At 37.3% G+C, this 24,573-nt stretch overlaps 1 protein-coding gene across 1 annotated transcript in view; it reads left to right on the top strand.

Moving 5' to 3' along the window:
* cchcr1 (coiled-coil alpha-helical rod protein 1) overlaps positions 1-24,573 on the top strand; it is a 100,671-nt gene that overhangs the window by 5,299 nt on the left and 70,799 nt on the right. The window contains exons 3-5 of the mRNA XM_039769896.1: positions 12,043-12,189; positions 15,367-15,559; positions 21,950-22,156. Coding sequence (XP_039625830.1) covers positions 12,043-12,189; positions 15,367-15,559; positions 21,950-22,156 — 547 coding nt within the window. The remainder of the gene's footprint in view (positions 1-12,042; positions 12,190-15,366; positions 15,560-21,949; positions 22,157-24,573) is intronic.

The following is a 24,573-nucleotide window of genomic DNA, read 5'->3' as shown; positions in this document are numbered from 1 at the left end:
TTGCAAACGTTCATATCAATATTTATGCCACACATACTGCTTAGTGTATAAACTATGTTAGTCTTGTGATATGAAGAGACTTTCTGCCACATCTGTTCTGTATCTTTCACGTAACATAATTTGAAGTTCTTTATGGACAAGGGCATTTTTTTCCATCCATGGCTTCTTTTTTGCCACTCTTCTGTAAAGGCTTATTCTCATCTGCACAAAACTGGCAGCAGTCTAAGGATTATGTGCTTTGATTTCTCTAGCGGCTTCTGTACCATCCAGCAATCCTTGTTCAGAGATATGTAGGTAGATGATCCTATGGTGTCCTGGATAATGTACTGACTGTTGGGCAGACCACAGTTTGTGAGAGTCAAGGACTGTGTTTATGATGCAGATGTGAGCAACACTGGAGCATCACAAGGAACAGTCATGTCTCCTTTTCCCTTCATGCTGTACACCTCTGACTACAAACATAACATCAGGCCATGTCACTTGCAGAAATTCTCAGATGATTCTGCATTTAAGGGGTGTATTGATAAAGGGGTGAGACAGAGTATAGGAGTCAGGTGGAGAACTGAATGGTCTGCATCTTAACATCAGCAAAACCAAGGAACTGATTATTGACTTTTGCCGCACCAGAGAGCCTCAATGTCTGGTCACTATTCAAGGTATGCATGTAGAGGTGAGTTGGGGGATGGGGTGGTGTTGGTCCACATTAACAACGGGTTGGACTGGTTTCAGAACACAGAGGAACTATATAAGAAAGGGCAGAGCAGGCTTTTTTTCCCTTGGGAGACTGCATTACTTTAATGTGGGCAGTGGCATCCTTAACATCTCTTATAACTCTCTGATGACCAGTGCAATTTTCTGCACTGTGGTGTGCTAGGCTGGTAACATCACTTTAAAAGAGGCCCAGCAAATCCACAAGCTAAATTAGAGGACACACTGTGGATGCCCAGGAGGTCATAGCAAAGGAAATAATTAAATCAAACCTGAGTGCCATTATGAGCAATGCTGCACATTCTCTCTCTCTCTCTCTCCCAGATCCTGGTCTGTTAGCTATTTTGTGCCTGATTTATCAATTGCCATTTGTGGCTAAAATGTTAGAATTATATATAATTGATCCATCCATCACCTTAACTCAAATAATTTATTTGAGATCTAACAATGTGACTTTAGGTGTTATGGTGCTGTGATGGCCCTCCTGAAAGCATGTAATGACATCTCTCTTATTACTGACTCAAGTGGGGCAGCAGTTTTTGTCCTCTTGGTCCTGGGCATCTGGTGGAGCTTAAAGGGGCTGCTTTTAACTGGTAGACACTTTTCAGTTCTTCTTATTTGCCTACTGCTGCTGTTAAATGTGGTGTTCCTCATGGATCTATTTTGGGTCCTATTTTATTTTCTATATATCTTCATCCTATAGGAGCTACTTTTAGGAAGTTTATTATTTTGTTCCACTGTTATTCACTGCTGAAGACACACCAATTTATATTCCTGTACGCAGTACTACAGTGAATCGTCTACACAATTGTCTTGTTAAACTAAGACATTGGATGAATGACAATTTTCTTGGATCTATATCAAAATAAAATGGAAATGCTGATAACTGGTTGTGGATCCAAAGCTCAAATTGGATTTGAACTTCTTGGCTCTTTTGTAGACTTTGTGAACCTCAAGTTCAGAACCTTGGGGTTACTTTTGACAGCAACTTTTTAAGAAACAAGATTAATTCTGTGATCAAGAGTTGCTTTTTCCAACTTTGTGTTTTTGCCAAGGTTAAGCCGTTTTATTTTATCTCCTTGTGATCTTGAGAAAGTTACTTGTGCTTTTGTCTTTTCTTGGTTTGATTACTGTAACTGTTGTTGTTCAGAATGCCGCTGTTTATTTTGTTTTTTGTTTGGGCAAAATATTTGCTTGCGTATCTCCAATTTTAGCCTGTTTACAATGGCTGCCAGTTAGCTTTAGAATTGATTTTTAAAATTTTGCTGCTGGTCTTTAGATCACTAAGTGGGTATACTCCTGCCTATTTATCTGAATTGTGTGGTATACACCAGCAATCTAGAGAGTTTAAATCTACTGGTCAGTTGTCTCTCGTGTCCCTCGTACTAAGTGCAGAACTAAGGTGAGCAGTTGTTGCACCTCATCAGTGGAATTCTTTACCTAATTACATTAAGGAGTCAGTTTCAATTGAATGGTTTAAAACTAGACTGAAGATGCATTTCTATTCTCTAATTTTCCATGACCTTCTGTGATACTGGTGGTATCCCTCCTGTTAGTCATTTGTTTGTTTCAACATACTGCTGGTTGTATTGTGTTTTATTGTATTTAATTCTGTTCATCATATTTGTTTATTTTTTTATTCTAAAGCACTTTGGCTACAGAATTATTGATGTTGTTTTAAATGCACTGTATCAATAAATTGACATTGACTGTAACACAGAGTACTTTCAGCAAATTAATCATTAATCAGAAGTGTGTTTAAGAAACACTAGTGGGGCTCCTTTATATTACCAGCAATACATCTCTATAATGCCTCACTGTGATAGGCAAATCATACATTTTCTTTCTTTTTAATTTTCTTGCTTTACAGTTATTTCTGGTGTGTGTTTATATTTATTTGAAGAGCTTCCTTTAAAAAGCTAAATTTCCTCCTGGGGACAAAGTTCTATCTGTCTAAATAACTTAAGTGTTCCCTCAAGGCTTATGAGAGCAACTGCTAAATATCATATTAAAAAAGCTAAATGGTAGACAAAGAGTGGAAAAAGTACAAGATTCATTCAGTATTATAGTACTAAAAGAGGTCAAAGAGGAGGTGAATTTTTCTAGGAATATTAAGGGTGAACTTACGTATACAAACAGTAAATGCTATAACCTTTGCACTTTCCTGAAATATACTCTTTATACTGGGGACATTATTAAGGGCAGAAAGCTAATAAGCTGTATCATTCCATTATTTATTGGACTATTTCAGGTAACTCTAGACAAGTAAGCTTAACATGGATATTGGGTAAATTAATGGAAGCCATTATTAAGAAAGAGATTGAGAATCCCATGTTAACAGGTGTATTAATAAAACTCCACATGGGTTTAGACAAGGAAGATCTTTCACTAATATGCTGAAATCGTATGAGGAAGCAACAAAAGCATGTAATCATAGACAAGCATATAATACTTGTGTGGATCTTCAGAAAGCCTTCATATGAGATAGTCTGTAGCACACTGTAACCACCTTACAGTGAAGCACGTGAGTCACATAGGACTCCTCCTCTATAAGAGTAAATATATGTAAGTGAATATATTTATTTTGTTCAGAGTAGTATGTAATTTTGTTACTATTCTTTATCCCCTTTCCTTCCAATATGGTACTGTATATAATATAACCCAATAAAACGTGTTTAAATAAACTAACTCTATATGTGTGTATTAATATAGTTACATTGATGGGGGGGAAAAAAAGACATTTTAGTCATTTAAATGCAAATACTTGAAGTTGTTCAGTATTTTGTAAAAGATTAAAGTTCTGTAAACAGTAAAAAGTAATGATGATTAACTCATTATATGAACACATAGAGAAAGGAGTAGCACCACGATTTATGTCTTCGAACACTAAGAAGTTTATATAGTAATTGTGATGAAATATCATTTTAAAATCCCACATAATAAAAGAAAGTATCCTGCTATGGCAGCACACTTTGAAAGACAGACGAAAGTTAGACTTTAAAGCCGTAGTTCTAAACAGTATTGCCTGGAATGAACAGTGCAGAATAAACCTGACCCACAGGTAAAAATAATTACAGACCCCATCTTTAATGTTTTTAAAATTTTTAATTTTCATTTTATTACAAAGCTTTAAAATCCTGCTTTCAAGTGCCAACACACTGTGTCCTTCAGTTAGTCTCCAAATTATGTGGTCTGCAGTTAAAATAATGCCTAAAACAGTGAGGTGTAATTAGAAATATTCAGGCCTCCTCTATTTAAATGTTGCTGCATCTGTAAAGGTGAAAAGCAAAATCATAAAGAGATCGTGCAGACCCTGATAATGCTGTAAGCAACACTGGAGACACTTTTCCGGGTTAGACCACAGGTACTGACAAATATTTTTACTCTGAATGCAATAATCTTAACTATATCCTGCCACTGCCCATTGGGCAACTCAAAATAATAAAACAAGCCCTCCTGAACCACAGTATTTGTCAGTCTCATTTTGGCATCACAGATTACTTGTGCGTTAATAGAATGTAACTGCTCACAGTTAACAAAAGCAGTTTAACTGTCGCTAAAGGCCTTTAGTGCAATAAAGTGCTCAGATTACGTTAAGGGAACCAGACACAGCTGCCAATTCAGTCATTACTTAATAAAACATGTTATGGTTTATATACATGCAACCCTCATCAATCAAAAACTGGATGTAATGTTTTGCCAGTCAGATAATGGCTTCCAACATGGTGTCATGATAGAATGAAGCTTGGACGACATATTCCTGAGCTTTTGGTCAGGTCCTTGAGATGTGACTACAGGTAGCCAATATAAAATGACACATAACCAGAAAAGTTCTTCAGTACAAATATACAGCATTGTCTATCTTAAAAGGAAGCTAAAATAAAGTCTGTACATCATATTCATCACTTTTGACATTTTATTCTTTCTCATGTTACTTCACATTTATAATAACAGCTTGGTGATAAGAATTATTATACATGTGAAATGTCATTTAGCTGGTTTGCTTGCATTTCCCTACTTGATCAAGGGTGTCTTTCCAGTTTCTCTGCAATGTTGCGTGTACTTTGGTTGTACTTCGGTCACTATTGATGTAAATATATGTACATTCACCCATTAACTTTTTCTTTTATAAATCCTAACATTTGTGAGGGTAGCGCATACACACGTTTCAAGTCTCTTTTTGTGCATACTCCTTGTTTTATAAATGAGGCCCCTTTTGTATAGTGGCATGCATTTCCAGTGCTACCAGAAGGTGGTGCTGTCCTGCAGGTCACAGAGGCCAATACTGTATTTGTAAAACTTTTAATTGGGTTAAACACTACAAAGCCACCAGCCCAGAAGACATCCTATCCGATGTCCTGAAGGCATGCTCCACCTAGATATCACCAGTGTACACTGACATCATCAACTTGTTCTTGTCTTTATGTAATATTTTAAGAAAGCCAGAGCCATGCCTGTGCCTAAAAATCTTCTGTTTTCTGCCTGAATGATTATTGGCCCATCATGTTAACTTTCATGGTGATGAAGTTCCAGAGAAACTGGTCATGATCCACATTAACCACCATATCCCTGCTAATCTGGATCTGTTATTGTCTGCATACCAACGTAACAAATCTGTGAGTGATGCAATTGCCTTCACCCTACTTACTCCTCTGGGACATCTGAAGTGGAAGCCACACATGATAGGATGCTGTTTACTGACTATAGCTTTACATTTAACACCATTGTGCCCTCCAGCCTGGTGCTATAGCTCAGACACTTTGGTTTGACCACTTGACAAATAAACCATAGTCATTGAGGAATGGCAACAGGAACTCCTCCACGCTGTTCACCTGTATCTGTTTTCTACAGCGCTGCTGCCTCAGCCCACTTCTATACAGTCTTTTCACCTATGACTCTGTATTAAAGCGTGACGGCACCGTCCTCATCAAGATCGCAGATGACAACCCTATGATTAGTCTCTTCAGCAGCATTGATTGATTGCCTGCAGGATGAAAGTAAAAGACTTGACTGTATGGTTTCATAACAACAACCTCTTCCTGAATGTCCTCACGGCAAAAGAGACCACTGTTAACTTCAGAAATACAAAAGCAGTCATCCTCCCAGGTGTGGACAAATTGTAAATAATAATACATTTTATTTATACAAAGTTGCCTTTCTAAGCACTCAAGGACACTGAACAAACAATAAATAAAAAAGCACATTATAAACAGAACTTACCACCAGAAAATACAAAAAGTTAAAACCAAACAAAGCCATTGTAATCACTGAGAAAAAGCCATTTTGAACAGATGGGTTTTAAGTTTACATTTGACAGTTGAGAATGTTTCAGTATTTCTGAGCTTATTGGGTAATGAGTTCCAGAGCTTGGGAGCAGAACAGCTGAATGCTCTGCCCCCAATGGTGGTTAGATAACCGAGAGGGGTGGTCCGGTGGATGGAGAAGGAGGATCTACGGTTATGGGAGGGAATGTCAACATGAAGAATGTCGGACAGATATGGAGGGACGAGGTTCTAAATGGCCTTAAATGTTAATAGAATAATTTTAAAATCAATTTGAAACTTAATTGAGAGCCAATGAAGCTGCTGCAAGACCAGAGTTATATGGTGAATAGACTAGGTTCAAGTAATGATGCGAGCAGCAGAATTCTAGACCAGCTGAAGCTTATGGAGAGATTTATTAGAGAGACCAAAGAGGATTGAATTGCAATAGTCCAGACGAGAAGTGAGAAGACTGAAGAAGAATGGCAGTGGTATGGGGAGTGAGGGAGGGGCGGATGTGATTAATATTACGTAGGTGGAAGTAAGCAGACTGGGTGATGTTATTAATGTGAGATTGGAAAGAGTACTATCAAGGATGACACCCATACCCTTGACCTGAAGTGAAGGGGAAACAAAAGAGTTATCAGTAACAAGTGAAAGATTATTGGCTTTGGATAGTGTTGATTTTGTACCAATGAGGAGACAAATAGAATCAAAGGCCACACTCGGGTCAAGGCGGATGAGAATAGTAATTAACACTAGAATTACCAGAGCCTACGAAAAAACTTGTAGATCCATCCCACCTTAAAACGCTTCACACCTCTCCGTCAGCGTCTTTTGTCCTTTAAATGTGTTGATAAGCAGCAAGCAGTCTGCTATCACATCCCCCACCGGCGCACAATTTTCTCAGCTCAAGTCTGTTTACATGCGTGTCAGTTGCTTGGAGTTGTATAGAGTGAGAAGTCAAGCTAAATCCCACCTTTTATAAATACTATATCGTTATTTAGAAAACATGCATTTCATGTGTGTTCCGTGTCTACAACGATCTACACATCGTTAAAAAAGAAACGTTTTTCATGTTTTAGTAAAATTGACAAAATGTAGACATGAAGTTTATAATGTGTGAAGCCTGAAGTCCAAATATCAAAGAAACACTTTCACAAAAGGTATACTATGGAAAGATATGAGACAGGGAAGCTTAATAATAATAGAAGTATAGCATTAAAATAGAATGAGAAAATAATCAATTACTAGCCAACCCACGCTGCATAATTATGTATTGATGGGTGAACGCTTCCTGAAAGACCCAGTTGTCCAAATGGGGTTGGTTTTGAGGATGGGACTGTAGGTGAATAAAAAGATGTAACTCTGGAGAGGGCAACATACAATACAGCGTTTTTACACGCTGTATACAGCGATTCACATTTGCGACAAACTGTTTTATACGCCGCATACAGCAATTCACATCCGCGACAAATATGATTCTTCTTAGATGGTGCTGTTGCGTCCACCCACGCTCTCGAAGCATACACACTGCCTGGTCATGTGCCCACTCGCAAGAGCAACCAACAGAGACCCGCCCACCAACTGTAAGACCATGGGACACCCTTTGCAAACTGTTCTACACGCCGCATACAGCGATTCACATCCGCGACATGATTTTTTTCTAGATGGTCCTGTCGCGTCCACCCTCGCACTCAAAGCATACACACTGCCTGGTCATGTGCCCGGTCGCAAGAGCAACTGACAGAGACCCGCTCACGAACTGTAAGACCATGGGATGCCCCTCGCAAACTGTTTTACACGCTGCATATAGCGATTCACTTTCGCGAGAAACATGCCTCTATGAACAGTCAACATGGCTCAGAGGTGCATGTGCACTCTACAATAGACGAACATAAATGACGCTGTTTTTCCTGTGTCATTGCATCCGAGTTGGTGGGCGTGGTTCTGCGAGTTGTCGTCGTATTCAATTGGTCTTAGAGTTGGTGGGTGTGGCTCCTTCCTGCGTGCGCCATGGGTGTCTTACTTGTCGGTGGCTTAGTGAATCCACGCCCCTTCCAGCGTGCTTTCCATGGGTGTCTTGCCTTAGTGAATTCTATCTATCTATCGGAGCAGATCAGGTCCAAGATATGCCCTTTAGAATGAGTGGGAACATCAGTATAGTGCTGGTATCCAAAACTCTCAAGGCAAGATAAGTCTCTAGTGAGAGGGATTTTGCTGTTGTCCATATGTATATTAAAATCCTCCAAAAGAATTTATGTTTGAAGAAATTGTAGATAAATGCATAAGAAAGGTAGCAAGGTTGTTCAAAAAAATCATTTTTTGATTTAGGGGGCAGTAGACCATTGCAATGAAGGTAGGAATAAGCCCAGACAATTGACACACAGAATCAAAAGAATTAACAGCAGCAGCAGACAATGGCAGGACTTTTCACTTCTTGCAATAAATTATCGCAAGACCACCTCCCCAGCCAGAGGCATGGGGTTGACAAATGTAAACAAACCCCAGTGGGGATGGATTATTTAAGTTGAGAGAAGCTTAAGGTTGTTGCCATGTCTCGGTTAAACAGAGTAAGTCAAACCTACTGTCAATGAGGAAATCCTGGATGTGATGCCAATTGCTCGTGAGTAAGCAGATGTTCAGTAGATAAGCTTACAATGGTGCTGTCGTGTTTGGCAGTGGTGGTAGCCGACTGAGCTAGGCTGTCCAACACTCTGTGGTCAGCAACCCTATCTGTGTTACGTGGAGGGCGCCAGGAGTTACATCAGACACCTTGCAAGGAATTAACTTGTTCTGGTCTATCTCCGACGAGGGAGAAATATGATGTCCGGGTCAAAGTGCAGTACAGACAGCAGAGAGGCAGACTGGTAGAGACGCAGTTGAAGAAGATCAGCAGCTGAGTACTGGAGCAGGCCCATCGCAGGTTGGACCGTGAGCTGCAGGAAAGACCAAACAAACATAAACTAGATGAATATCCTACCAGTCCACATTGTTGGCAAGGACACAAGCGGCTCAGGCATCCAGAAAACAAACCAGGTAAGTTTTGAAGCTGGGTTAGGCTGAAACTAGTCCATACATAGCAATGCAGAGAAATCCGCAAAATCACCAGTCTTAGCTAAAAACCATCAGTCTAGTTACTAGAGAGCATTGGCGACCAGCCCCGCCAGCATTCACTGAAACTGGAAGTTGTGTGTTGGCCTGCCAGCTTTGCAAACATGATAGTTTAGGTATGCTTTCTGGTAGCCCGGCTTTATATATTAGGTGGAGGGTTACCTGAAGCTTTCTCCAGCAATGCTTGTATTTAAGGTTTTATTGTACGTGAGTGCATAGCACTCTTCAGCCACAATATAAACATACCTGGCATGGAAGAGAATATATTAGCAAATAAACGATTATTTCATGATGATGCATGGTCATTTTCCAGTGTACACAAAAATATTTTATCAAAATTAGCTGAAATAATGCATTTATATTGTGTCCTTAAATTTTGTTTTCAGATCTAATTTAGACCACCAATTAGTTTCTCTGTTTTAAAAATGTCATCAGTTTGACTTTCGGGATTATTCTGAGGTGCAGCATTTCCTTTGCAGTATCATACACCATACATTGACCACAGCCAGTGATCTGTGTATACAGCTGCAATTAAAATTTGTCACATTTGGATCAATAAAAAGGTCCTTGTGTTAGGAAAGGTAAACTTTAGATCTAAATAAGGATGTTCACACTGCAGTTTTTGGTCTAATAATAATGAGTATTTTTTTACAACCTCTAGAAATTCCAGAGTATATATTAATTTAATGATGACATTTTATATTTTTAAAGGCTTTCAATCTGTGACTACGTAAAGCAAGATCTGTTTGTAATTGAGTATAGCTCTCTGATTTGGAAAGCTTAATGTCAACTTCCTAAGGCTGAACTCTTGAAACTTTGTGATGGGAGTATTGTTGGAACATTCAAGCCATTACATGTGATCAACAAGCTGCTGAATATTTAGGTCATTTTCTCAGCTGTGGTAAGGTTAGTTCAAAAGACTTACCTGCTTGCATCAGTGTACATATTTGTTTGTATGTTGTATATTTCATGAAATGACTCTGCACTGCATCACCATTTGTTAGATATTGCAAGCTGAATAGTAAACAGTCTTTTACTATGCTTTCTCACCTAAAATTAGTCTTGCCTGAAAACAAAATACCACTTTTATTTGTGGTTTTTGGATGCTCGCTCCATAAAGCATGGCACATTCTCTGACTTGGTTGTGATGCTGTTCCCTACCTGCAGTCATCGCTACTTTGCTGAATGTACTCCACATTTAATCCACCAAAAAATGTTTTAGTATTTGAAAAGTTATTTTATATTTATGTCATAATGCTACTTCTAATAATGATTTATTTCACTTGTAACGTATTGAAACAGTACAGTTTTTCCTAGCCTTTTTTTTTTTTTTTTTTTAAATTCACAACAAAGTATGTGTTACTTATTGCTGTAAAGGACAAGAGGATACAATTAACTTTTGCCTTTCTTGTCCTCACTACTCTGGTTGCTTTACAGTTGATGATGTTCTTTTTCTTACTTGCTTTATAGACTTGCTGCACAATTTCACTATTTTGCTCACTAGTGTGTGTGCAGACCCATTTAAAAAAAAAAAAAAGGCAGTGAAGGGAGGGCAAGTAAAGTATTCTCGAGAGTGTATAACAGCATGATGAAGAGAAGCACTTCAAATAGTTTTACATGTGCTTTGATGGCCAGTTGCCAGCTTGTGTTTCTTTGTGACATTATTATTTATGTGCTGCCCTTGCAACCAGGCATTAGATGGGGATTACATCATTTTGGAGCAGTATGAGCAGCTGTTTTAAAAGCGACACCAAAGTTTAGATCATACATGAAGAACTGGGTCTTTTGTTTTTATCAAATTATTTGTGAGGAAATATTGCATGGACCAAAAATCTAGAACTTCCAGTAGCTTTGAGAGTTTAAAATTTGGCTGTCCAGAGTTTTAAACTGGTAGTACTGGGTGTCCGTATTACCGATTTGTCCACCCACAAGTGCTCCACTTAACATCAATAGTTCCTCTGTGCAGACAGCAGCTTCAGTTTCCTGGTGTCCACATCACTGAAGCCTGTCCCAGCTAGCATAGGGTGCATGGAATGAATGAACCCTTGGACAGTTTGCCAGTTCATCGTTGAGCAAACATGCGCGCGCACACACACACAGGCCAATTTAGGATGGCCAGTTCACCTAACATGCATGTCTTTGGACAGTATGAGGAAGCCAGAGCCTCTGGAGGAAACCCACACAAGACACAGGGAGAACATGCCAACTCCATGCAGAGAGGACCCAGGACATGAACCCTGGTCTCCTTACTGTGAGGTAGCAGCACCACTGTGCCACCCACTCTTGCAGTATATGTAACAATAAAGATCTCTAATCTATAATATGAATATATTTTAAAATATCTAAAAGATTAAAAGTAAATTTGATTGATTGAGAAGTAGTGTTTTTCATTTGGTTGTAATTTTAAAATGCATATGATTTATCTTTTAATCACTTTAATTATTTGCAACAAATTTTGTCCATCATAGCCCTGTTAAACTTAATGAAGAGGACTTGCTTTGAAGAAGTTACATTTTTGATACTTTGAGTTTGCATGTTCTCCCCGTGTCTGTGTGGGTTTCCTCCCACAGTCCAAAGACATGCAGGTTAGGTGTATTGGTGATTCTAAATTGTCCCTAGTGTGTGCTTAGTGTGTGGGTGTGTATGTGTGTGCGGCACCCTGCATTGGGCTGGTGACCTGCCTGGGGTTTGTTTCCTGCCTTGCGCCCTCTGTTGGCTGGGATTGGCTCCAGCACTCTCCCGTGACCCTGTAGTTGGGATATAGCGGGTTGGATAATGGATGGATGGTTGACATATTTTGAAGTTCATTTAGTTTCTGTCTACTCATTTTATTGTACTAGGAAAAGTATTTCAGCAATATAGAGCTTTTTTCCCCTTTGAAATTGATTTGAGACTGATTTATTTTTTTCTTTACATTTTTTTTTAAAAGTGCATTATTTATTTATTTGTTTATTCCTAGATCACTTGATAGAGAAGGAGAGACTGAAATATACCAGTTACCTTTAGCACCAGCAGATCATACTCTGTTTTCAGAATTGGAGTTCTTGAGGAAGGAGACAAGAAGGCAGGCTGCAGATCTCAAAGAGAGAGGGAGCATTTTGAGCAGGTAAACTGGCTAAGGAGTAATTCTCCTGTGATTGAGTCACCAGCTGTATAACCCTGCTTTTCCAAGGAGATTTCCTAAGATGGTGAGCCTCAATTATAGTGCTGTTGGTAACTGGATACACTGTTAACTGTACTTTAACTATGGACTTTTCTTAGTGGCTGCCTATTGCCCAAATGGGTAACAACAGTATTTTTGTTGGTGAGTGAGTGAACTTTGCATTTTATATTTATAGAAATATAATATATATTAACAGAGCAATTACAGGTAAGATCCCAAATATCACTTAAGTATGGTATAATTTAGTGTACAGAGCAGCCGAAAGAAGAAGAAAAGAAGAAGATTAAGCATAATAAAATATTTCTTAATACTTCGCCAATAAGAACAATTACATGTTTAAGAATACTTTTCCTGAGGAATATACAGCTGTCAAGGAAGACTCAGACAATCATCAGCACCATGTGGCATAGCCTTTTTTTCCCCACTTCTTTTACTCTGGATTTTGTCTGGCACTTCTCTGATGTCAACGAGAGGCTACTTTGTTATCTTGATGAGTCACTCTCTTCTGCCACAGTTAAGTCCCTACTTTTAGTGCCTTGTATCTCGGCACCATTTAAAATGCATTTTGTTATATTCCCTGATCTCGCTTGTCACGTCTACAAATATTTTCCATCTTTCCACTACTCTTGCACAACTCTATTTAATGTGTGGAGGGACTCTACAAATACCTCTTTGCTGGCGAGGCTTCATCTACCGCAAGAGTAAATGGAAAAGTTAGAAATGGTACTGCAACTCTAATTTGAAATGGATGAAAAGGTAGAACATAAACCTAAAATAATACTTCACATGGAACTGCAATAATGTATAATCTAATATAGTACCCAACTTTAAATTTCCTAGTTTTATACCATTTGTCAGTAATGACCACTCCAATAGAGTAACATCATAGATGAAGATATCGGAATCGACATTTGACATTTTAAACAAAAGAAAAAAGTGTAAAATTGCATGAGTGTCACAATATTATTCTTCTTCTTCTTTCAGCTGCTCCCATTAGGGGTTGCCACAGCGGATCATCTTTTTCCACATCTTCCTGGACTCTACATCTTGCTCTTTTACACCCATCACCTGCATGTCCTCTTGTCACCACATCCATAAACCTTCTCTTAGGCTTTCCTGTTTTCCCCTTGCCTGCCGCTGTATTCTTAACATCCTTTTCCCAATATACCCAGCCTCTCTCCTATGCACATGTTCAAACCAATGCACAAAAAAAAGCTGTCCCTGCAGCTGAAAAACACCCCCCCCTGTGGGGACTGTATTGGTCAAGTGACGAGCAGTGCCTGGTTGTCTCCACACATACCGCTTAGAATTAAGGCCAAAAAGTTCTATCTTGGTCTCATCAAACCAGAGAATCTAATTTCTCACCATCCCAGAGTCCTTCAGGTGTCTTTTAGCAAACTTTTTGGCCTTAATTCTAAGCGGTATGTGTGGAGACAACCAGGCACTCCTCATCACTTGTCCATTACAGAAGCATGGCGGTGGCAGCATCATGCTGTGGGGATGTTTTTCAGCTGCAGGGACAGGGCGACTGGTTGCAATCGAGGGAAAGATGAATGCGGCCAAGTACAGGGATATCCTGGACAAAAACCTTCTCCAGAGTGCTAAGGACCTCAGACTGGGCCGAAGGTTTACCTTCCAACAAGACAATGACCCTAAGCACACAGCTAAAATAACGATGGAGAGGCTTCACAATAACTCTGTGACTGTTCTTGAATGGCCCAGCCAGAGCCCTGACTTAAACCCAATTGAGCATCTCTGGAGAGACTTAAAAATGGCTGACCTGACTGAACTGGAGAAGATCTGCAAGGAGGAATGGCAGAGGATCCCCAAATCCAGGTGTGAAAAACTTGTTGTATCTTTCCCAAGAAGACTCATGGCTGTATTAGCTCAAAAGGGTGCTTCTACTAAATACTGAGCAAAGGGTCTGAATACTTAGGACCATGTGATATTTTAGTCTTTCTTTTTTAATAAATCTGCAACAACTTCAAAAATTCTTTTTTTTGTCTGTCAATATGGGGTGCTGTGTGTACATTAATGAGAGAAAAAATTAAATGATTTTAGCAAATGGCTGCAATATAACAGAGTGAAAAATTGAAGGGGGTCTGAATACTTTCTGTACCCACTGTAAACTCAAATTTTAATCTTTTATTTTTTCATAAGAAGCATATCTCATGTAAAACCTTGCATTTATTGCAATAAATTAGATCAGTGCTTCCCAAACTCTGTGGGTCCCCAGGACCGAGGTTGGGAAACACTGAATTAGATTAACTGAAACTGTACACTGTTCTGGCTGTTTTAAATAGTTGCTTAAAAAAAAGACACAAGTGTTGTGTTTTTTTTTTTGTTTTTTTTTTTTAATTTTTTTTATCTATTTAAACCATGTAAACATAGGCTGTGCAAAAATAAACTTGACATTTTGGTTAAAAACCTAAAACCGCTCTGAAATCAGTTGCAGTTCAATAAACCCAGTGGAACACTAGCAACACATTTACCGCTTCTGATATGGTCCTAATCATTCCTGTTTTAGATGCATTGTTACATTATGCAACATATTTACTGCTTCTGAGGTGGTCCTAATTTATTCTTATTTTGGATGTGTTGTTTTATCTTAAATGCCTTTTTTTTTCAATGTCATATTTTTGAAAAAAGATACTTAGGTTTTGGGGCAGAAGAGAAATCTATACATGCTTTTAATCTTTATTGGTCATGGCAATTTCCTTGTTCTGTGAAAGTCCTGATACAAGTAAATTGGTTCTTTCTTCTGATATTTCAGTTCCAAATACTGATACTGCTATTAAAGTTTGAAAATAGTAAATGAATGATTTTTTTAATGTTACTTTCTAACCCACTGTTACATTCCAATGACTTTGCATACTTGCAGTAAGGTTAAGTCAAAATATTTATTAGAATTGTTCAGATGCAGGTACTGTTATTAACTATGACAAATTATTTCATTAAAACCAATAAAGTAGAGAATTAAAATTTCCTTCACTTGATATATTACATATTTCCTGCTACTATTAAATTTCACTTATTATTTTTCTCTTTATCTAAAGCTAGTCTTGGTGTTTTTAAAGCCAGTAAAAGAAATCATGTGTTAATACTGTATTTTTGTTTAAGACTTCAGGACCAGGTGGAAGACTTGCAGTCAGAATTGGCTAAATCCAGACAAGAGCGTGATAGGTTATGCATAAAAGAAGAAAGACTTAAATTTCAGCACCAAACTGAACTCAAGAGGCTAATCTGGGAGAAGGAAGAGACAAATACAGAACTTGAACGAATTCAGTTAGAACTGAAAAGACTAACTGCCCAGGTATTTATGGCAAATCTCTAAGCTAACTAACAATATGTTTATTTTTGTAATTACATTGGGCTTAATGTATCAAAGTTTTGAATTTTGTTTTCAGACTGGTGTCTTGCATTGGGTGTTCAACAACATTTATATAGCACATTTTCATACAAATGATATAGCTCAAAATTCTTTACATAATGAAGAAAGAGATAAAAAAAACAAAATAAATAAGAAAATGGAATTAGAAAACACTAATTAACATAGAGTAAAAGTAAGGTCTGATGGCCAGGGAGGACCGAAAAAACAAACAAACAAAAAAAAAAAAAAAATCTGCAAGGGTTCCTAGGCCACAAGACCGCCCAGCCCCTTCTAGGCATTCTACTTAACATAAATGACCTCAGTCAGTCCTCATTTTATTCAGGGTTCACATGGAAGAACTTGATGATAATGATAGTCATGTGGACTTCTGGCCTTTAATCCATCAGTGTAAGGACAACATGGTGCTTTGATCAGGTGGTGGTGTTGCAGATCATCACCACAGAAAACAGGATAAAGAACAGCAGAGAAAGTATGGGTTAGTATGGATTATGAAGCCATCAGGAATGATATTGATAATTAAATGCATATACAGAGTATCAGGATTAAACGAAGATGAAGATATGAGAAAGCCATGTTAAAGTAATGTGTTTTCAGCAGTTTTTTTAAAGTGCACCATTGTATTAGCCTGGCAAATTTCTATTGGTAAACTGTTCCAGATTTTAGGTGCATAACAGCAGAAGGCCATCTCACCACTTCTTCTTTTAAGTTTACCTGTCAGAATAATAAGCAGACACTCATTTGAAGATCTATGGTTACGATTTGGAGTGTAAGGTGTAAGACATTCTGAAGTATAGGATGGAGCGAGATTATTTAAGGCTTTGTAAACTATAAGCAGTATTTTAAAGTGAATTCTAAATGCTACAGGTAACCAATGTATTGACATCAAAACTGGAGAGATGTGTAGTGATTTTCTTTTCCTAGTTAAGATTCAGAAAGCAGAATTCAAAATCTTGTAGCAGATTGGTGTTATATTTGGGAATAATACAAACACCGCTAATGAGTCACCTTATTGTAGACCTTGTTTTTTAGTTTGTTTCCCTAACCTTGTCTGATTTTTGGATTATGATATTATACGGAGATAGTATTTTTTTTTTTTTTTTGGTAATGTTTTCTTGACTTAACGTAGTTGAAACTAATGTTTAAAAACAATTTATAGTAAAAGCTCCTCTAAAGAGAAATTTAAGGAAGTATATAGAAAGTAAGGAAACAGTCAGATGAAGGATTAATTTAAGTGACAGCCTCCATATGTTTAAGCCTCTCACTAAACTGTGAATTACTTCTGTGAACTGTAGAAAAAAATAACTTGGAGGTGTCACTTGTACTAATGATTGAAATTATTAAAATGTAGCTGATACACATTACATCTTTATTTTCTTGCACCCACATCAGTCAAAAATGTTTTAAGTGGTTGATTAATTGCATCTGTTTTCAAGATTCATATTGTGTGCTGTCTGTCTCTCATGTCCAATCTGAGATGCCAGAACTATGAAGAAATGTAAGTTTCAGTTTGTGAACACAAACAAAAAGCATATACAAATTACTTTGCCTTTTTGTGATTTGGGTATGTCAATTTTCAATAATTAATCCAAAGACACTTTTTGTAATAAAGAAAATAATACAGTTACTTCACAATGTAAGTTTATAATAGATCTTCAAATATTGTTGCGTAAAAATGTTGTTCAATAGGATTGACAAACTTGTTTAGGTGAATGGGCTAGTTCTCACAATAAGTTCTAATTGGATATATGCATGTATACAGGTATATTGATCTAGGACAGTTGTTGAACAACTCAAAGCATGTTTTTTGGAGGTGGAGAAGAGATTTCAAAAAGTTAAAGCTCTATACTTTAATACAGATTATCACTTTCAGATACAGTATAATGAGACTGCCAATCCCTTCCCTCATTTCCCTTGCCCCATCTCATAAAAGAATTGGTCAGTTGATTACATTATAGTTTTGGCATGACTGAAGTGTGGTCTTGCATTGAAATGTAATACATTTGCTTTGATTTTAGCTTTGACACACAATCTACAGACAATTAAAGTTCAATGGGCATATTAAATGTTCAATGAAAAATACATTTGTATTTTGATATTGCTTTTTAATGTGTTTTGTTTTAGCTCTAGTTATGAAAGTGTATGAAAAATGTATGAACTGATCGTTTGATACACAGTAAAATGAATGTCACGTATAAAGGGTATTGCATAATTAAGATATTGATAAACAGAGCTTTCTTCAACTATAATCATATTTGCTTGCTAATTACTGATTTAACTTCACGATTATAATGATCTTTATAATTGCAGTAATTTTCATGCTCTGAAAAGTCCCAAATAACCAGATAATAATTTTGCATAGTGGGTAGACATGCTAGGCCTGAATAGGCAGGCCTCACCTGTATCTAAATCTGATGGACTTTTGTATTCGGAAGCCTTTAGTCTCAGTTTCAGGTAAGCGTCGCACACGTCACTGCAGGTGCTTCGGGTGCTTGTGTCAGATTTCAGAGCATTCTTGATGGCCAAATAAACTTTGTGACTTGATAGCAAACACAATGTGTGGAGCAATTTACACTTCATATTAGCAAGCAAATCTTGACACCTTCAATAAATGTATCCATTTCCAGCAAGGTTACGTCTATTATTTCTTTTACTTAACATGTAACATAAGTCAGTGTATCTAAGTGTTTCAAATATTGTATTTCACCTGGAGGTCTCCTTCCTCTGATAAACCTCAAGTTCTTTGTCCCTGTATCACTATGCCTACTGGAAAGCACACAGCTTGCAAAGCACTCAAGCTTTGTAAGAGGGTAAAAAAATCATTTTATTTAACAAACTCTCAAAACAGCAAGGACCACAAATATAGCAACACAACACAATCAACCCCATGTCTGTCTTAAGAGTTCAGCTGCATCATAGGTGTTTAATATCACCTAATTATCTTTATCGTCGAAGTTCCAGAAAATATCAAGATATTTTTTTTTGCCAGTATCACACATCCGTAGTAGGAGTGCATTTAAGGACTACACTTAAAATGCAAGGCACACATGGCTACCTTTCTGTCAGACTGCAAGGCATCACCTCTTGATTGTAAAATTATTTTTCTGGAAACTGTGCAAGCATTTGGTCAGCATTCCACTGTCTCTTTTTAATTAGGCAGCCTTCTTAGTATTTAATATAGAGAGAGAATATTACAGAATTATAGAGAGTAGAATTACGCAACTACTAGAAAGGGGAATACAGCAATGGACAATAAATACAAATTGCAAATTAAAAACAAATGCAGAAATTTAAAGGCATCAGTCATAAACAAAGCAGCATGTGAACTGAATAGCAATATGAAGATTTAATTATTAAGAGGGTTTAAATTTAAAAACTGGTGAAATGATAGTTTACAAGGTTAATAAAAAAAAAAAAAGTAACACGTCCTGTTGCAAAAGTGCCAGTTTTGTTACAAAAATGTAATTTTTAGCATGTTACAAAAGCCCTCTACTATAATTACAAATGTGCCCTACAAAAAGGCCCAAACATCTAGCTAGGTAGGTAGCTAACTAGGTGACAGCATTGCCCCAACAACATTAATACAAAGCTGTTAAAATATGGTTGTGATTTGATACAGCCTTATCAGATGGAACAATCATGATGTTGTATACCAAAAGGAGTGCTTTATAGCAAGCCCACAGAGAAGCTCAAAGTGTGGTTTTAATGCTAATTTCTAGTCAAAGTCCAGTGTAGTCCACTTGTATATTGTAAGGAGGGCTACAGAATTATATATTAATTATATAACATTTACAGTTCTAAAAATAAAACTGACATGTAAAATGAAGGCTTTTGAATCTATGCTTGCATGCTTGAGTATACTGTATATGCGTCCAGTATCAAAATTCATTGTTACATGTGCGTAATGTATACTCTACTAAAGATATCTTTTTTTGAATTCTAAATGTCTAGAAAAAATTGGAAGGGTTTTTCAAAAATCGAGTAACATTTAATACCAAAAATGATTGTTCAGATATTAAAGTAGCTATAAATGCCCATCTGGATTTTATATTTTTGATGTGATTATATTGTACAAAATTTATATTGTTTAAAAATACAGGGCATGTTCTACAGTTCAACTGAATTTTCATATTAAAGCACTGTTTTTAATCAGTTCTACATTGTGAAATGAAGAGACTTGACACACGTAAAAAGGTTTGGGGCAGCCACCTGTATAATATTCCTAGCTGCAAGGTATTGAATTTTAAAGCAACAATGAAGTTGACTGTAGAGAGTCCAAGACAGAACTGCTGAAGGTTGGAAAAGATGGTGGTTTTAAATGGTCTGACAGGAAGTGATGTCTGTTAACTGGAAGTGATGTGGGTTGACCGGAAGTGATGTTTCTCTGACATCAGCCTGGGCACCGGAACTGGAAGTGACACTCTTCTAGGTGCCGGAACTGGAAGTGACGTTCTTGAATCCGATAGGTTTTCCCGCGGCTGGTCTGTAGCGATGGCAGGAGAAGGTTTAATGCACCCTGGCCTGGCGTGGAATTACCTTTACTTGGTCCACACAACGTCCTCCTATTCGCACATTTGTGACAACATATAGTGCCATGCAAAAGTTTGGGCACCCTTGCTTAAAATGTCTAATACTGTGAATAGTTAAGTGAGTAGTACATTTCTTTAATATTTTAAGATTATATTTTTATTTCCATCATTCACAGGTAAAAAATACCAAAAAAATTAAAGGACCTGAAGCAAAGGTTTGGGCACCAGACATAGTCAGTCAGTATTTGCAACACCCCCTTTGGCAAGTATCACAGCTTGAAAACACTTTTTGTAGCCAGTTAAGAGTCTTTCTCTTCTTATTTGACGTATTTTGCCTATTTGTCCTTGCAAAAGGCTTTAATTCTGCAATATTCTTGCTCCCACTGCTCTATCCACAAATTTTCAATGTGGTTTGCGTCGGGAGACTGACCAGGTCATGTTAAAACTGACAACTTGCGACTTTTTGAAGTATTTCATTGTAGATTTTGAGGCGTGTTAAGGATCATTATCTTGTTGTAGAACCCATCCTCTTTATCTTCAACTTTTTTTATAGATTGTGTGATGTTTGCTTCCAGAATTTGCTGGTATTTATTTGAATCTATTCTTCCCTATACCAATGACATGTTCCCCGTGCAGCTGGCTACAACCCAAACCATGATCAATTGCATCCCCCTGGTTAAGGGGTTCATTTCCTGGAATTTGGCACCCTTTTTTCTCCAAACATACATTTGTATATTGTGGTCAGAAAGTTCTGTTTTGACTTCAACATTGCACAGGACTTGTTTCCAAAATGCATTAGGCTTGTTTAGATGTTCATTTGCAAACTTCAGGCACTGAATTTTGTGGCTAGGATGCAGGAAAGGTTTTCTTCTTTCTTATGCTGACTGCACCATGAAGGTCATATTTGTTCAAGTGTGGCTGCATAATAGAATAGTGCACCATCACTTCCGAGTCTGCTAAATCTTCCTGAAGGTCTCTTGCCATGAGACGGGGGTTTTTATTTGACTTTCTAGCAATCCAATGGGCAGTTTATTCAGAAAGTTTGCTTGGTCTTTCAGACATCCACTTAACTTCCACCGTTTCTGTTAACTACCATTTCTTAGTAACATTACAAACAGAGGGAGCAGCTACCTGAAAACGCTTTACACTCTTCTTGTACCCTTCTCCTGCTTTGTGAGTTTGAATTATTTTATTTTTCAGAGTGTTAGGTAGCTGTTTAGAGGAGCCCATGGTGCATCACCTGGTGTTTCACAATGATATCTGTGAACAAATCAAGCCCTATAGAGCTCATTAAGGTCTGAGACCTTGGTAAAAGTTATCCGAGACCTCCGATATCTTGGTGTGACCAAACTCTTACATTGTGCTCCATTTCCTTTTCACTGTACAATTGAACAAAACAAAAACAATACACTAATCTTGCCTAAAATTCTGAAAAGAAATGAGTCACCTTTAACTTTATGCCTTTTGGTGATCAGTTCATCTTCTGCTCAGTTAACTATTCACAGTAATGGACATTTTTAGCAAGTTTGCCCATATTTTTGCATGCCACTCTATAAAACAAAGTCCTTCAACCCATTTTTCAGTACCTGGTTAAAGTTCCATTAATTTTTTGACTGATGTTAGAATGACTTATTTTGATTTCTGTAGACCTTTTTTGCTAAAGCCAAAGTTGAGGTTTTATTAAGTGCACACTGTACTTGTACCTGCTGTACTTTAGCAGGATATGTTGAAAGTAGCGCACTTTATTTTCTTAATTTACTTTTATTCATATTGATATTTTTTTCAGAGGGACAGTGAGCTTGAAAGACTACACATAGAGGTAGAACAAGCGCAGATGGAACTGGAAGGTGTATCTCAGAAGCACCACGATGAAATCATGAGAGTAATAGAGGAAGAAAAATGGAAAAGTGAAGAAGCTGATAAAGGCAGGAGACGCGAGATTGCTCAGATCCAAGAACAGCTACAGGAGAATACTCGGCAGCATAAAACAGAGGTGGGAGGATCTTTGAATGCTATTTTAAATGCTAATTGTTAAAACCTCATTAGTCCTAAAGAAAATTGCAGTTTCACAGTGCATGCTTTTGTCAGTCATTGGTATGGTATACTGCACATACTCTAGCAGACGTCTTAACAGAAAAGTACACTAACTTGGCACCTTTCAGAACACAGGGAACTATACCATGTTAGCTGTGGAATGACTTATTACAGTGCCTCACATAGTGCTACTGAATGCGCTCCTCTGTTTAACCTAAATCTCATGCATTGGTTAAGAATCATAGTCCAGAATGGTAAGCAACTTCCTGAGTGACCTCTGTTCTACCACTTCCTCCAGTTAATCCAGCCTAACTCCAAAGATTGAAGTAGCCATTTTAAGATTTTAGTCTGATATCACTTACACTAATTAAATTTCACCACCACACTACCATATAGAAAAATACACTGGACTCACATGGGACCAATTTTTTTTTTTTTTTTAGTTTACCTAGTAAAAAAGGTAATGAAGTCTGCATAACAATGTTGCATACATTTGAGTGATACAGGAGCAGCTGGAGTGCAATCTTCAGTTTTGAGTATACTGTTGCAGTACTTGCCAGTCCTATTCAATGGTTAATTCTGTTGAGTGGTTCTTTGAAAATGATATTCAAAAAAGCATTATCTACAGGATTTCTGAAATGTTGAACTGATTTTTTTTTGGTGGGGGTGTGGGGTTGGACTTGTGGTCATCACTTTTCAGTAAGTGTTATTTACCAATTTATATTTCAAATGTGTAGTGATGCAAGCATAAAACTCACAACAACATATGTCATAAACCTGAGAAAATGGCCTGGTAAAAACATTTCATTTTTGTCAGTGAAATTGTTCAGAATAATCTCATTGTTCATGGTACTGGTTTGAGGTTTGTGAATAGGAAATGCTACAAATAAAGAGTATTAACTATGATTCTAAACTTCCGTTATAACTTTTGGCAACATCAAAAACAAAAAAAAAAATTGAAAAGTAAATGAAGAAAATCTATACTATCAAAGAAACCTTCAAGCAGAAGTATTAAGCCTTTTTAATATTGTATTTTTGCTCTCCATAAATTAAAAGTTAGTGGCATGGTGATACGTGTATTGAGCTGCTGGATCAAGCAACCGGGGGCATTTGGACTGAATCCTGCACTCTGTCACTGTCTGTATGGAACTTGCGTGTTTTCCCCATTTCTGGGTAGACTTTTCTATGGGTAATGTTTATTTTACTGTTTTTCAAGTTTTATATTTTTTAGTTTTTATTTAGTTTTAGTTTTTCAGCAATTAACTTTTAGTTTTTGTTAAAAGTTATTAGTTTTGTATTGTCGAAAATATCCACATGAACAGAGTTTGGAAAATGTAGAAACAGTTTTTTTTATGGTTGTCAAATTGTATATCATTCATGCTGTACCTGTCAGCTTAATGCGTATAATTTTACTGTCTGTAACAGAGTTAAATTTTATCATGTTAATTTGAGTTCAAAGTGTCCAGTATTATGAAAGAACGCAAGAATCAAAAAACCGTGCTCTGGTGTCATTTGTTACCTTTTAATCTGCCGCAATTTTAAGCAAGTGTTAAATTAATTTCAAAAATGATTTTTTTTAAAATTCACTTTGTGAGCAGTAAGAGTAACATAAACATATACTCTTATTTTATATTTTTGATATTTACTGATGCTTACTATATGTCATCTACCCATTTTGAAACTTTGAAAGTGTTTTTTCCACAGAATTGTGTGTTTTGTTTTTTTAAACTGTTGAAGTCACTACTTGAACTGAACAGTAATAGCAGAAATAGATTACAATTTTTCTTGTATATGTAGCAGTCTTGTCAAGCTTGTCATTTATATTAAATACTGAATATCTACTATAGCAACATCTCAGCTCGTTTACTTAATAAGCAACATGCAAAAACAGGGTGTTTTTCTTATCTTCCAAAGTTACTTATGATGTTTTAACTTATGCACCTTTTCATTGAAGTTTATTGAAAGGTGCCTGCCATTTGCTTTCAGCTGGGCATCTGTGTCTGATGGTCAATTATGGCAAAGTATAAACAAGAGAGAGACAGGGAGACGTTGTGTTGACGACGTCTCGTGGCTTCTACCTACACCTTTATAAGGGCAGTGCTTCCAAGTGTGTCCAGGCCAATGACACTCATAGCATCACCTCCTGCAACCAGTAGGATCGGAAGCAGGACTGACACTCCTGCTCCGCCTCATGCCCAGCTAAGGTTGGCTCATCTCAGAGACCCTGCAACACGCGTGAGTTCACGTGCTACATTGTTTGGAGACCTGGTCTTTTTCTTGCAGGTCTCATTCCTTCTCTGGGGGTGTGGTGGCAGTCTGCGTGTCTGTTAGAAAATGACAGACCCTGTGCTGTCTGTATCCCCTTTGATTTGCATG

Source organism: Polypterus senegalus, chromosome 11 (assembly GCF_016835505.1).
Source record: "Polypterus senegalus isolate Bchr_013 chromosome 11, ASM1683550v1, whole genome shotgun sequence".
NCBI lineage: Eukaryota > Metazoa > Chordata > Cladistia > Polypteriformes > Polypteridae > Polypterus > Polypterus senegalus.
This window is presented reverse-complemented; position numbering and strand designations above follow the sequence as displayed.